General features: G+C 34.1%; 4 protein-coding genes across 6 annotated transcripts; 3 read left to right on the forward strand and 1 right to left on the reverse strand.

Moving 5' to 3' along the window:
- Nucleotides 1-521: 521 nt before the first annotated feature.
- LOC101891940 (uncharacterized) lies at nt 522-1,481 on the forward strand. The gene is made up of 2 exons (XM_005186158.4): nt 522-1,088; nt 1,147-1,481. Exons 1-2 carry the CDS (start codon nt 664-666, stop codon nt 1,454-1,456), a joined length of 735 nt encoding a protein of 244 aa, XP_005186215.1. The 5' UTR covers nt 522-663; the 3' UTR covers nt 1,457-1,481.
- Nucleotides 1,482-3,783: 2,302 nt separating this feature from the next.
- LOC101889593 (arfaptin-2) lies at nt 3,784-5,612 on the forward strand. Of its 3 annotated transcripts, none has more exons than XM_005186145.4 (6): nt 3,784-3,881; nt 4,118-4,326; nt 4,395-4,893; nt 4,964-5,129; nt 5,203-5,310; nt 5,379-5,612. In XM_005186145.4, the coding sequence occupies exons 2-6, from the start codon at nt 4,161-4,163 to the stop codon at nt 5,421-5,423; spliced, it is 984 nt and encodes a 327-aa protein (XP_005186202.1). In that variant the 5' UTR covers nt 3,784-3,881; nt 4,118-4,160; the 3' UTR covers nt 5,424-5,612. The 3 variants fall into 3 exon arrangements, with proteins under 3 accessions (XP_005186202.1, XP_005186201.1, XP_005186200.1); XM_005186144.4 differs by having other exon boundaries at nt 3,805-3,988; XM_005186143.4 differs by having other exon boundaries at nt 3,806-4,326.
- Nucleotides 5,613-8,655: 3,043 nt separating this feature from the next.
- Nucleotides 8,656-9,402, reverse strand: LOC101889993 (diphthamide biosynthesis protein 3). The gene is made up of 3 exons (XM_020037712.2): nt 9,158-9,402; nt 9,022-9,096; nt 8,656-8,964 (listed from the first exon to the last, which is right to left on the reverse strand). Exons 1-3 carry the CDS (start codon nt 9,263-9,265, stop codon nt 8,887-8,889), a joined length of 261 nt encoding a protein of 86 aa, XP_019893271.1. The 5' UTR covers nt 9,266-9,402; the 3' UTR covers nt 8,656-8,886.
- Nucleotides 9,403-9,967: 565 nt separating this feature from the next.
- LOC101890156 (dnaJ homolog subfamily C member 17) lies at nt 9,968-11,002 on the forward strand. Its single transcript, XM_005186147.4, has one exon. The coding sequence runs from the start codon at nt 10,083-10,085 to the stop codon at nt 10,980-10,982; it is 900 nt and encodes a 299-aa protein (XP_005186204.1). The 5' UTR covers nt 9,968-10,082; the 3' UTR covers nt 10,983-11,002.
- Nucleotides 11,003-12,160: the final 1,158 nt, after the last annotated feature.

The raw sequence follows: 12,160 nt of genomic DNA on the forward strand, positions 1-12,160 counted from the left end.
TTTATTCCAAAATTGTACAAAGAGTTGCCCACTAACTTCGAAAATATACAACCAAATTTGAAATAATTTCAAATTATTGTATATTTTATTTAAAACAATACACACATACACAAAATGTGTATATGTTTTGACCGAATAAGGGCACCAAAGAAAAAATGTATTTTGGGGGTAGCTTTGTTCTACCTTCTGTGATTGTGCCTTGCATCTACCTTAATACGGCTCATGGTAGAAGAATACAGGCAGATGCATTAACGCTTGGGAATGATTTTCAAAAAAGTATATTTTTATACACTTATCAGAGGTTGTTTAGAAATGCATTTTTTTAAAGTTATAGTTACAAATGTAAATAATTGTTCATTCAATATTTTCAATTTAAAAGTTGCTTTGACAGTTCGTTGTCCCAGCAGCTGTGCCCGAGCGACTACCAGTATTTTCTACCATGGGCAATTCTAAGTGAAACATGTTAACCTTTCGGTTTGTTTTTATGTACATTTACCGAAAAGAAGAAGAATAATAAAGATTTCTTACTTACTTGCTATCACTTCACTTTGAATTACAAGTAAACAAAAACAAAACTCGAAAAGAAAAACATGAAACCATTGGAGTAAAGCCATACGCTAACCAATACAGATTCCAATTATTGCTACCTCTGAACCCCATCAAATGTCGATTCTAGTGAAACGACGTCGCGGTCGTCCCAGGCTCCTCGAGTCCAAAGCCATTAAGAACTTTGATAGTGCGTTGATTGAAGAAGTCAAGAAGTTTCCACTCTTATATGACCGGGAGCACCGAAATTACCGCAATAGAGCAGAGACAACCCGCTATTGGCGGAGGGTTGCTACTTCTTTAAATACTTCTGAGAGTGTTGTCAAAAACAGACTGTTTCAATTGCGAAATCGTTACAATGTGGAGAAACGTCGTATGGAACTAAATCCTGCCACTTATGATGGAGAGTCCACTTGGCCGCTGTATAAAAGTATATCATTCCTTATAGAGTTTGGAAAAACGCGTCCCCGCCATTTATTTATGCAAAATGCACCGGGAACATCAAGCGAGGACGACTGCAATGCAGACGATGACGAAGAGAGGTAGGAAATGACCTAGGTATATAGAGAAAGTTCTAAAAATGAATTATTGTATTTTTAGGAATGATTGTGTCACCAATGATTTACATTTAATACAAAATTCCGAGAATCATTCAGACCAACAAACTATAGTTAACCAAATTACACGGCAACATCTCTCCACTGATAGTGACGAACTCTACGATAAAAAATTCAAAGCATTTGGGGAGTTCTTGGCATCGTCACTTATTGAAATGAGTGAAATGCAAGCTTTACACTTGGTGAAAAAATTCACAACCGACTTGGTTGAGTATTCAAAATTGGGGGATATTAACAACTTGAATAAAAATGTACATCATTCGACTAATGGAAATGAATATTTATTAGATTAAATAAAACCAAATATAGTATAGAGCATCACTTGTATTTTATTTGGAGCAAAACCATTGGATTCGAAACCATTAATCTGGACAGGGGATAAATAGTATAGCGTGATATTGAAATAAAAAAACATTTGCAATGTTAAACAATAAATTGGTCCATATGTATATTTAAAAAATTTTCTAAAAATATAAAATAATATTTTTTGCTCAGAACTGTTTTTGTTCAAGCGCAACTAAATATTCTCACCATAGTCTGAGGAGATATGGAACTAGAATCTAAACGATTTGTGATTCGAGAAAATTCAATTTTAATTTATTTTTTTTTTTTTTTTTTGTAATTTATCTTCTTGTTAATATCAGTTGCTCTAGAAGGGAATTTAATACCCAATATTATATTACCATCTGTATATAGTATCCTTTGTGTACATTAAATACTTTGTATTTGAAGAAAATTATTTAGATAAATGACCAATTCATATTTTATCACAAATGATCCACGTTACAACATATAATATAAACTTGAACTACTTTTTTTTGCGTTTCACGTTATTACAGCATTTTCAAGTTCATTGAAAAATCTTTGGCCTGAGGAGGAGCTTACTGCAAAATCTCAAAAGAGGTAAATTCTATATTTTCATCAAAACATTTACGCAAAACATGTACGCAGTTTGTATGTGTGGGCATTGTTTTTAATAATAAAGTGCAAGTAAAGAAGTGCAAGAATGTAAACCTTTTTTGTAAGATCACCGATTTTTCAATTATTATATTCAACGTTCATGTGAACGTGTTTTCCAATTTTATAAACATGTCTATAATGTAGAATGGGACTCTTCTAAAGACTTCCTATTTCCTTCCAAGTTAATTTACCTTTCTGGATATGTCATGGTTGTTTCTATGTCGCAAAGAGCTTCGTTTCATAGCCACATTATAAAACCGTTGGACGGAGATATTTCTGAATTTTATTTTTCTTGTTATATTTGGTATTTATTCAGTTATATAGGCTACCAATAATCACAATCATAGGCATAATTAATTTTTATACCCTCCATTAACCCTATATTAACTTTGTCATTCCGTTTGTAGCACCTCCAAATATAATTTTTAGACCCCACAAGTATATGTACTTTGTTGTAACAGACAAAGCCAACTTACATGGTTATGCATATGAAAGCATAACAAGTGGAGTGAGATGAAAATGTGGTTGCATAATTTAGAAAATGTTCTAAAAGAATTTTAGTTTAATTAAATTCTTTGGTTCATCTTCTATTTAGCATACGATCTAAAAAAGTTTTTTTGTCGGAACAACAAACTATAGTTTTAAAATAACTCCTGGGGAGAATATCCCAGACAAAAGCCAAGGGAACTGATGAGGATTGGTGTCTCTTTCCGAAACCTAGGTATTCTCTGCCTTACCCTCTGGTAAACATTACCATCGTTCTCCATTAATAAACAAACATTGTTTTTACAAAAACAACAATAATGGGATTAAGCTTAACTATTTTGCAACAACAAAATATTCTTGATCAGCGTAAAATTCTCGATTTTAGTACGTCCGACTGCCTGTTGTAATCATGCTAACTTTTGTACAAATTGAGATAGAATGCAACAATTTTGCACACATATAATAGGCAGGTTAAGTTCGTAAATGGGCCATGCCGGTTTACGTTTTCGTATAGCCCCCATATATATGAACCTCCGGTATTTTGACGATATAAATCACATTTTCTAACAGAATTGTTTAAAATTTGGTTCAAAGAGCTTGTAACGGATTCAACCTCACGTTTTCCTATAGCCCTTAATTTTCGATACTTCTTGATATTCGGTATTCGAATTTACGGTATTTTTAAGACTTTGCCAACCGATTTCGCTGGCAAAAATTAACGTGAACTCAATATTCATATCCGATTTTATGATTTTGAAAGGTTTACTTTACCTCATGGTGGAGCGTATGAAAAGTTTATGTTTTAGTAGATTTTTTGGCAGAAATCATTTGGCAACAAGAAAAACTAAAGTATGATGATATATGATATATGATTCGCCTTAAATTGGCCTTTTCTTCCTTCAAATCTCTATAACTGCAAACTAAAAAGAAAACTAACAAACATAGAATGTATATGTTTTAGACGTTTATTTGGTCGGAACTGAAATCTTTGTTATATATGTCGAAAAAAAAACAATGTGTTTGACCTTTTATATACATCTTGGTAACTATGATGTTAGGTGGATTCTTTGTAATTATATTGAATTATAAATAAGCCTTCAACAAAATACCAACTCTCCTGTGTACATAGTCATATGGAGTAATGTGAACCTACCTTGCGTAATTCTAGTCCTTTTCGATAACAACTTTCTATGCGGCTTTGGGGTAGTTTGAACGGCGGCAAGGCTCGAATCGACTCCTATCTCTGGATCTACTTCCTTTTCGTATTTCACGGTAATTTTTTTTCGTAAAATTATCTACCAATAATTTTTTTGTAGAGAGTGATGTAAACAATTTCGAAGTGATGAGTCCCCCAGCATAGTCTCTCCACGTTCATAAAGGTTACTTTGATTATTACCAGACGTTTTTTGTGTGTCCTCATTGGACCAACCACCAAAAAAAAAAGAATCGAGAAAAAGAATATACCTTTTTTGCGACGAAGTCAGTGAACTCTTATCTGTTTATAATAGAAAAATAGGAATTTTGTTGGCGTGAGAAGATAACTAATCGAGTATGGCTCATTCTGTGCGAGTAGAACGCAGCATACATGAGATGCTAAAGGATACACCGTCCATGAATGAAAGTGATAATGCAGTTCATACAGGAACAGAGGATTCAAGTAGCTGCCCACCCCCTTTCAAGTCGCCACCCACAAGTTTGTCTCTAAGAAACCATTCAGGTTAGTTTTTTTGTTTTTTCAATCCAACGACAACGCGTTTTAACAAAATTATTTCTATGCATTTACAGCACCCACAACGCCTATGTCTCCCCGAAGTCCACATAATGGTAGTGTAGATACCAGTTTACTACGTACCGGTGCCTCGAAAATTGACAGTATAAAAAATTGGAGTATATCTACATACAAGTGCACGCGGCAAATAATGCTCGAAAAGTTGGGAAAGTCGCAGCGTACTGTAGACTCGGAATTAGAGGCACATATTGAACAGTTGCGTGACACACAGCGCAAATACCTGTCCGTTTTACGACTGGCCAGGGCATTTAGTTCTCATTTTCACCATGTAGTCGTAACCCAGCATGCGTTGGCCGATGCCTTTGCCGACTTGGCTCAAAAGAATCCAGAGCTTCAAAAGGAATTCACATGTAACTCCGAAACCCAACGATCATTAACAAAAAATGGGGAACTACTTTTGAATGCCTTGAATTTTTTCATATCATCGGTAAATACATTGTGCAATAAGACCATTGACGATACCCTGCTCACGATAAGGCAATACGAAACTGCCAGGTAACGAACAAATATATATGTGCAAACTGTGGCAGGAATCTTTATTTATGAATTTACCCTTCCAATCTAGAATTGAGTTTGATGCATATCGCATGGATTTAGAAAATAGCAAACCTGAAATACCTCAGTCATCAACAGCAGAGGATTTGCAAAAGAATTACACTCAACACAAGGAACTCTACGAAAAATTGAGAGATGATGTTGCTATAAAAATGCAATTTCTGGATGAGAATAGGGTTAGTTGCTGTTAACAAACACACCAGACTGCGGCTGCGGTTAGAGTAATTTCGATTATAATTTTAATTTCAGATCAAAGTAATGCATAAACAATTGGTGCTCTTGCACAATGCAATTTCGGCCTACTTTTCTGGAAATGCAACTGCTCTTGAAACAACGCTGAAACAATTCAATATAAAGGTTTTAATTGCGAACGCACAACTAATTCAAACTCAAAGTAATATCCCAATAACTTTTTTGTGTTTCAGTTAAAATCTCCTAATTCCGTAACAGGGTCATGGCTGGAACAGTAGTAATCCGTTTTACTGAATATCTCTTCTATAATATTCCTTGAAAAGCAAAACCAAAAGTATTTTCTCTTGTCCATTCATATATTCTTATGGTTAATTAACTAAAGAACAAACATAAAATGAATAAATCGTACGTATATGTATTTTTATGGCTTTTTATGTACTAAATATATTTACGAACTTGTATTTAAATTGTTCTATGTTTTGTGATATACTTCGTGAGTGCTTGCCCTGGGGTCAAGCGTATTACAAATCTGTAATATGTAAAGTGCGTAGCGTATTACTTAAGAATGTCTTATGTCAGCGTCGTAATTTTTTTGTCACTCGTATTCGCCGAGATATTACTACACCTTTGCCAGAAGTAATTCGAAACATTTCCATTCGTTATTCGAATAATCCCATTTGAAATTCGACACAAAAAAATTACAAATGTGTATTTGTCATCGGCTTTGCATTTGGTTTTTTTTTGAATGACAAATAATTGCGAATAAAATAGTTTGAATTTCAAATGTAATTATTGAATAACAATTGCAACATTGCGAATTACAAATGTAATTCTCGAGCTAGAATCAAAATTTTTCAAATTATAAATTGCAACAAAAAATGTTTCGAATTACATCTGAAAAACGTATAGTCTCATAAGAAAAGCTTCTTCTCACCAATCGCTTATCAAAGGTATAAAATAGATGTCTATATTCCATTTAATTAGGACAATACACAGTCTGATCTAAGACTTGAAAATATAAATTTGAATATGTCAGTTGTTATATGTGAGAATAAAATGACTTTATATGAATGAATCTATCTATGGATGAATTCTATGAATGTCCTTAAATAAATATTTTCAAAATTGTATTTTTTTATTTTTGATGAGGAGCTCGAAACACAACGTTACAAAGCCAATTTATGAAAATTTGTATGTTCTATCAAAAATAGTGATTACTTCACACAAGGAACCTCACGGGCACAACCGCATTTCACAGTGAGTGCTGGCGAATCTGAATCAAGGACGGCTATTCCATACAAGCTGTGACAAGCTTCATGAACATGCTTTTGGGCCATAAAAAACGTCTAATTCGTTTCTAATTTTAATTGCGTTAATTTTTCATTCAGTATTCAACTTGATATGTCAAACAAGTTGTTGTAATTCGAATTCGCCGTAGAAATACATAACAGAAATTCAAACATCATAGAGGAAAAAATAAACACAAAAATATAAAAATCAAATTTTGTGATATAATTCAAATAAAAAAAAAACAGAATATGAGGTGCTGTGCTGTTTGCAAAAGAAAGGATAGTGAACAACAAGCAACATTTTTCAATGTACCCAAGGAAGAGACGAAGAGGTTGAAGTGGAGTGCGATTTGTGGGATCACTTTAAACCCAAACGCCAAAATATGTTCTCATCACTTCAACCCAATGTATATAACGGGCATAAGTTGTAGAATGAAATTATTACCATGCGCTGTACCAAAGATGTATCAATTCTATTCTGGTGGTTCAAAAAAGAAATGTCCAGGGTACGTATTTGCTAGAAGTGAGAATATACATTAAATATATAAAATACGGTGTATATATAGCGGAGCCCAATGCAAAGAAGTCGGGAGGATGCTTCAGTGTGAGGCTGGAATAAATAAAAATGACAAAGAAGTTGTTATGCCCTACCATATCACAGAACCATTAATGAAAGATGCCGAAACACAAACAGAGTAAGCATTGTTTGGACATCTCCACACACACACACATTAGGTCTTCCATGGTAGGTACATGTACCTCCTGATACTCCGTATTTCGTATTTCTATAATTATTCGTTTATATAATTTTGCTTATAGCTCAGTAATTTTTGTTTCGGAGAATTATGTAGAAGTTCTAAGGAAGCTCCAAAGCCAAGTCAAAGATTTGGAATTGCAACTCCTGAAGGCGAATTCGGCACTAAAGTCATTGAAAAACCTATTTAGCAAAGGCCAAATCAAAAAACTGGAGACCAATAGCAGAGTAGAGTGGGAGTGGGAGGATATTTCAAATGCCATATGTCTCCACGCTTCCGGCCCAAGAGCATATAGACATTTATATAATAAAGGATATCCCCTTCCTCATATTAATACTCTATCTAATGCTACAAGGAGAATTATTTATTTTATTAAGAGAATACAAAATAAGTGATAACATAACATATATTTTGTATTTTCGCACTGGATTCCGTGCTGTTAAAAATGTCGTGAGGGAGGAACCGGAAGGAGTGGGACGACATTGCCCATCTCCGCATTATGTTTGTTAATAATATTGCGATGCACTATGTTTGGATGATGATCCATTCTACAGCTATCGTACGCACCAGCAAGACAGACGGACGGGTCGCCTCCAAATGTCCTGAAACGGATTTCGTCGAAAGAGGCGTTATTTCGATCAGATACATTTTGGTCATATGAAATTATACAGACCTTCTCTAGCGATATGACTGATGGTGTAATACGTTTACACTTCCAGTTATTGTAGTATTTTCAGTTTATATGTTAAAAAATATACTAATCTCAACTAATATATACATATGAATAAACCAAAACAAACTTATTCAATGTTTCAGAATGAAGAGTTCTGATTGGTGCAAACCAATTTGCCCCAAATTTTATACTTCAAATAAATTCGCCCTGGTTAAAACTTTGACATATCAAGTTTCTAAAAAAGTTGCTTTGTTGTAATTTTCGCCTATGTTGCTACCTGGTATTTCTACCATGACTACACCTTTGCCAGAAGTAATTCGAAACATTTCCATTCGTTATTCGAATAATCCCATTTGAAATTCGACACAAAAAAATTACAAATGTGTATTTGTCATCGGCTTTGCATTTGTTTTTTTTTTTTTGAATGACAAATAATTACGAATAAAATAGTTTGAATTTCAAATGTAATTATTGAATAACAATTGCCACATTGCGAATTACAAATGTAATTCTCGAGCTGGAATCAAAATTTTTCAAATTATAAATTGCAACAAAAAATGTTTCGAATTACATCTGAAAAACGTATAGTCTCATAAGAAAAGCTTCTTCTCACCAATCGCTTATCAAAGGTATAAAATAGATGTCTATATTCCATTTAATTAGGACAATACACAGTCTGATCTAAGACTTGAAAATATAAATTTGAATATGTCAGTTGTTATATGTGAGAATAAAATGACTTTATATGAATGAATCTATCTATGGATGAATTCTATGAATGTTCTTTAATAAATATTTTCAAAATTGTATTTTTTTATTTTTGATGAGGAGCTCGAAACACAATGTTACAAAGCCAATTTATGAAAATATGAACGTTCTATCAAAAATAGTGATTACTTCACACAAGGAACCTCACGGGCACAACCGTATTTCACAGTGAATGCTGGCGAATCTGAATCAAGGACGGCTATTCCATACAAGCTGTGACAAGCTTCATGAACATGCTTTTGGGCCATAAAAACGTCTAATTCGTTTCTAATTTTAATTGCGTTAATTTTTCATTCAGTATTCCATCTTCCTGATCTTCAGCTTTGAACATGTCCTATAAAAAGTTTTTAAATATTGTGACTATTATGGCATATTTGTTCATTTTACTTACAGGATCGTAAATAACTTTTATGATGAGTGAACAGCTAGGACAAGTGGCTACCTCTTCACCCTCCATCAACTCCTCCTATAAAATTATACAATTTGTTTTAAAGCATTGCGCTCAGTGCTACCCTATCCATACTTACTTTGGTAATTTGGAATCGGTCTCCGCATGGGCAGGGATAGTAGTAAATTTCCTCTTCCTCGTCATACTCAAAATCCTCTATTTCAACTTCGTCGTGATAAATACTCATTTTAATTTCCACATTTACCACATTTACAACTAACCAACTAACTATTTATTTACCAAACAAAAACGTGTGATTCATAGAAGTGGCAAACAACCGATAGCAACATCGATTAATAGTTATTTCTATCGATATAATACGATAGGGTGTTTTTGTTGTACTTACATGAAATCGTGGCTCAATTATATGGGCTCTTTTTGTTGTGGCGTTATCTGGAAATTGGCCAAGTTTCAACTTTCTAAAACCAAAAAAAAAAATATATATATGGGCTGTTCCAGCACCTGCAAGAATTTACTAGTTTTGTAACTTTCTTCGATATCATAAAGGGGAAATCGATTATCGTAGTAAAAACATTTACATTCATGCAGTTCTGGAACAGACCGATAATTTCTTCCTTCGAGCGAATTAATCTAAAAAGAGCTGTTCATGGCCCAATTATAAGGTCTTTCTTTGAGCGAATTGATCTAAAAACAGCTGTTCATGGCCCAATTATAAGGTCTTTCTTCAAGCGAATTGATCTAAAAACAGCTGTTATTGGATCAGATGAAATGTCAAAATTCATGCTTAAAATTTTGACTTTTCATACAACCGAGACACAACTTCGTACAACCGTCCCAAAAACGATACAATCTTGAATACATCCTCTCCAAGTTGTACAACAAGTTGTATCGTGTGTGGCTTGCATTAGAACGAGAATAGAGGACTTGGTGAAACTAGTTCCTCGTTCACTGAGTTGTACACTCATAAGCATAAGTTGTAAACAAACGAATGAATCAATCAATGATTGTGGATTATTTTGATTGTATTATAAATAAAAATTGACATGGCAAATTCAAATAAATTAAGTGATAAAAATCTCTATGAAATATTGGGAATTGACTTAGAGGCCGAAGAAAGTGAAATCCGGAAAGCGTATCGGAAAAAGGCCTTAGAATGCCATCCAGATAAGAACCCTGACAACCCAAAGGCAGCCGAGCTTTTTCACGAGCTATCGAAGGCATTAGAAGTTCTAACCGACGCAGCAGCTAGAGCGGCTTACGACAAAGTTTGGAAGGCTAAGAAAGCGGCCGAGGTTCGCCATAAACAATTAGATTCGAAACGACAAAAGCTAAAGGAGGACCTGGAACGAAGGGAAAAAGATGCACTAGATAATATATACTCAAAAAGTCAGAAAACTTATAAGGTGCCGAAAACGGATGAGGAAATACTCAATGACCAAATTGAACGTTTACGAAGAGAGGGGTCCCGCTTACTTGAAGAAGAGCAGAGATTACTCAGGGAACAGTTACAAAACACTTTAGTGGGACATCAAAGAACAGACGACACCGCTTCTAAGCCACATCGACTGAAGATTAAATGGAATTCAAATAAGAAGGATGCTTCAAACGGTGGCTACTCCGACGACAATTTAACAAAGTTTATGAAGAAGTATGGTGATATCATTGCCTTGGTAATGAGCAAAAAGAATGGAAGTGCCCTTATCGAATTCAAGTCACGGGAGGCTGCGGAAATGGCTATGACGTACGAAAAGGGCCTAATTGAAAACCCCTTGCATATAGAGTGGGTGGACGAAACAGCCAAATCGAGTGAGGCAAATAAATCTCAACAAACAAGTAAAACAACACCACAGGACTATGAAGACTTGGTGATGCGGAAACTGAGACAGGTTGAAGAACGAAAACGTTTAATAGAGCAAATGTTAAAAGAAGAAGAAAACGACTAAATACATTGTGGTTAAAAATATGGATATTGTATTGATAGTGTCCTATATTTATTTAAGCAAGACTTTATTAGTTTGTGATGTTCTGCGACCAGTGACCAACACATACGAAAACATGGAGGTCAATAGTATAAGTTTCGTAAAAGTCTATTTTAAATGTGATTTTCTTTCTGTGTTCTTTGTATTCATATTAAATGTTTATTTTGGAGATAAATGTAGGCAAAATTAGGGTTCAGCCAGAGTTTGGACAGATAAATACCTTTAGTGGTCAAAAGCTAAAGGTTAGATTAGGCATATAAATAGAAATGCGATTTTAAAGAGGACTGTAGAATGGAAGCTACGGAGAATATTAATTATATCTGCGCATTAGATACCAGAAGGAAAGACTATAAAAATATCTTCATGCGAGATAATCTTGTATAATTGGGATATACCTAGTTTTCATTTTACTACTGTTATTTTCATCTTGCAACTGTTGTTTAATATTTTCGTATGACCCTTCATGACCAAGTTTAATATAAAATTTTAACACGGGCCAAGCTATGATTGTTGCTCGTACTCCATTCATTATGAGATTTTTGAGAATATGATTTTTTTTTTGAAATTATTGAACTTTTGTGTTGAATTATCTAAAAGAGTAGACCTATACAATCAATTTTCAAACTAGCTCTAACATAGGCAAAACTACTTAAATGAGCTAAGTTTGATGAAAATCTTCCTACAGTTATTATTCAAAATGTTGATGGTTATTGTGTCCATTTTTGCGTCGGAGTTATTGTGCACACAAATGGAGCCGGAATGCCCTGTTTTTGTCCAAAGAGACCTGGGTTCTTAAATCCGTGTTAGCTACCAGCTAGAGATATTAAACAATAACTTAAAGGACATACTCATATTTAAACTGACTTTTGAGAGAAAAGGAGTAGCTTTAGGAAAAAAATGGGAAGTTTTTATTGCCAACTATTATTGTACGTTTTAAGACTAATTAACTCCGTAGTTGCATATGAACATCCTTGGAAAAATAACATTTTAAATGGTTGGTATTGAGAAAGGGGTTGAAACGATGGGATGACCCTTATATAACGGTAGCTCCGGTGGCATTTACCCACGAAATTGTTTCAAATTTGATATTTAAGACTTACAATAGATAACAATCCTTGTGGTGTAAAATTGCCTATAAAGGT

The sequence above is a fragment of the Musca domestica genome, unplaced genomic scaffold (genome assembly GCF_030504385.1).
Source record: "Musca domestica strain aabys unplaced genomic scaffold, Musca_domestica.polishedcontigs.V.1.1 12, whole genome shotgun sequence".
Taxonomy (NCBI): Eukaryota; Metazoa; Arthropoda; class Insecta; order Diptera; family Muscidae; genus Musca; species Musca domestica.

What these genes read in the sequence shown, in the direction of transcription:
- LOC101889593 (XM_005186145.4), top strand. Translation starts at nt 4,161, where the DNA reads ATGGCTCATTCTGTGCGAGTAGAACGCAGCATACATGAGATGCTAAAG. An exon ending in GTCTCTAAGAAACCATTCAG is followed by an intron (nt 4,327 to 4,394) that starts GTTAGTTTTTTT and finishes ATGCATTTACAG; the next exon opens with CACCCACAACGCCTATGTCT. An exon ending in AATTTCTGGATGAGAATAGG is followed by an intron (nt 5,130 to 5,202) that starts GTTAGTTGCTGT and finishes TTTTAATTTCAG; the next exon opens with ATCAAAGTAATGCATAAACA.
- LOC101889993 (XM_020037712.2), bottom strand. Translation starts at nt 9,265, where the DNA reads ATGAGTATTTATCACGACGAAGTTGAAATAGAGGATTTTGAGTATGAC. An exon ending in ACCGATTCCAAATTACCAAA is followed by an intron (nt 9,097 to 9,157) that starts GTAAGTATGGAT and finishes ATAATTTTATAG; the next exon opens with GAGGAGTTGATGGAGGGTGA. An exon ending in TAAAAGTTATTTACGATCCT is followed by an intron (nt 8,965 to 9,021) that starts GTAAGTAAAATG and finishes AACTTTTTATAG; the next exon opens with GACATGTTCAAAGCTGAAGA.
- LOC101890156 (XM_005186147.4), top strand. Translation starts at nt 10,083, where the DNA reads ATGGCAAATTCAAATAAATTAAGTGATAAAAATCTCTATGAAATATTG.
- LOC101891940 (XM_005186158.4), top strand. Translation starts at nt 664, where the DNA reads ATGTCGATTCTAGTGAAACGACGTCGCGGTCGTCCCAGGCTCCTCGAG. An exon ending in GCAGACGATGACGAAGAGAG is followed by an intron (nt 1,089 to 1,146) that starts GTAGGAAATGAC and finishes TTGTATTTTTAG; the next exon opens with GAATGATTGTGTCACCAATG.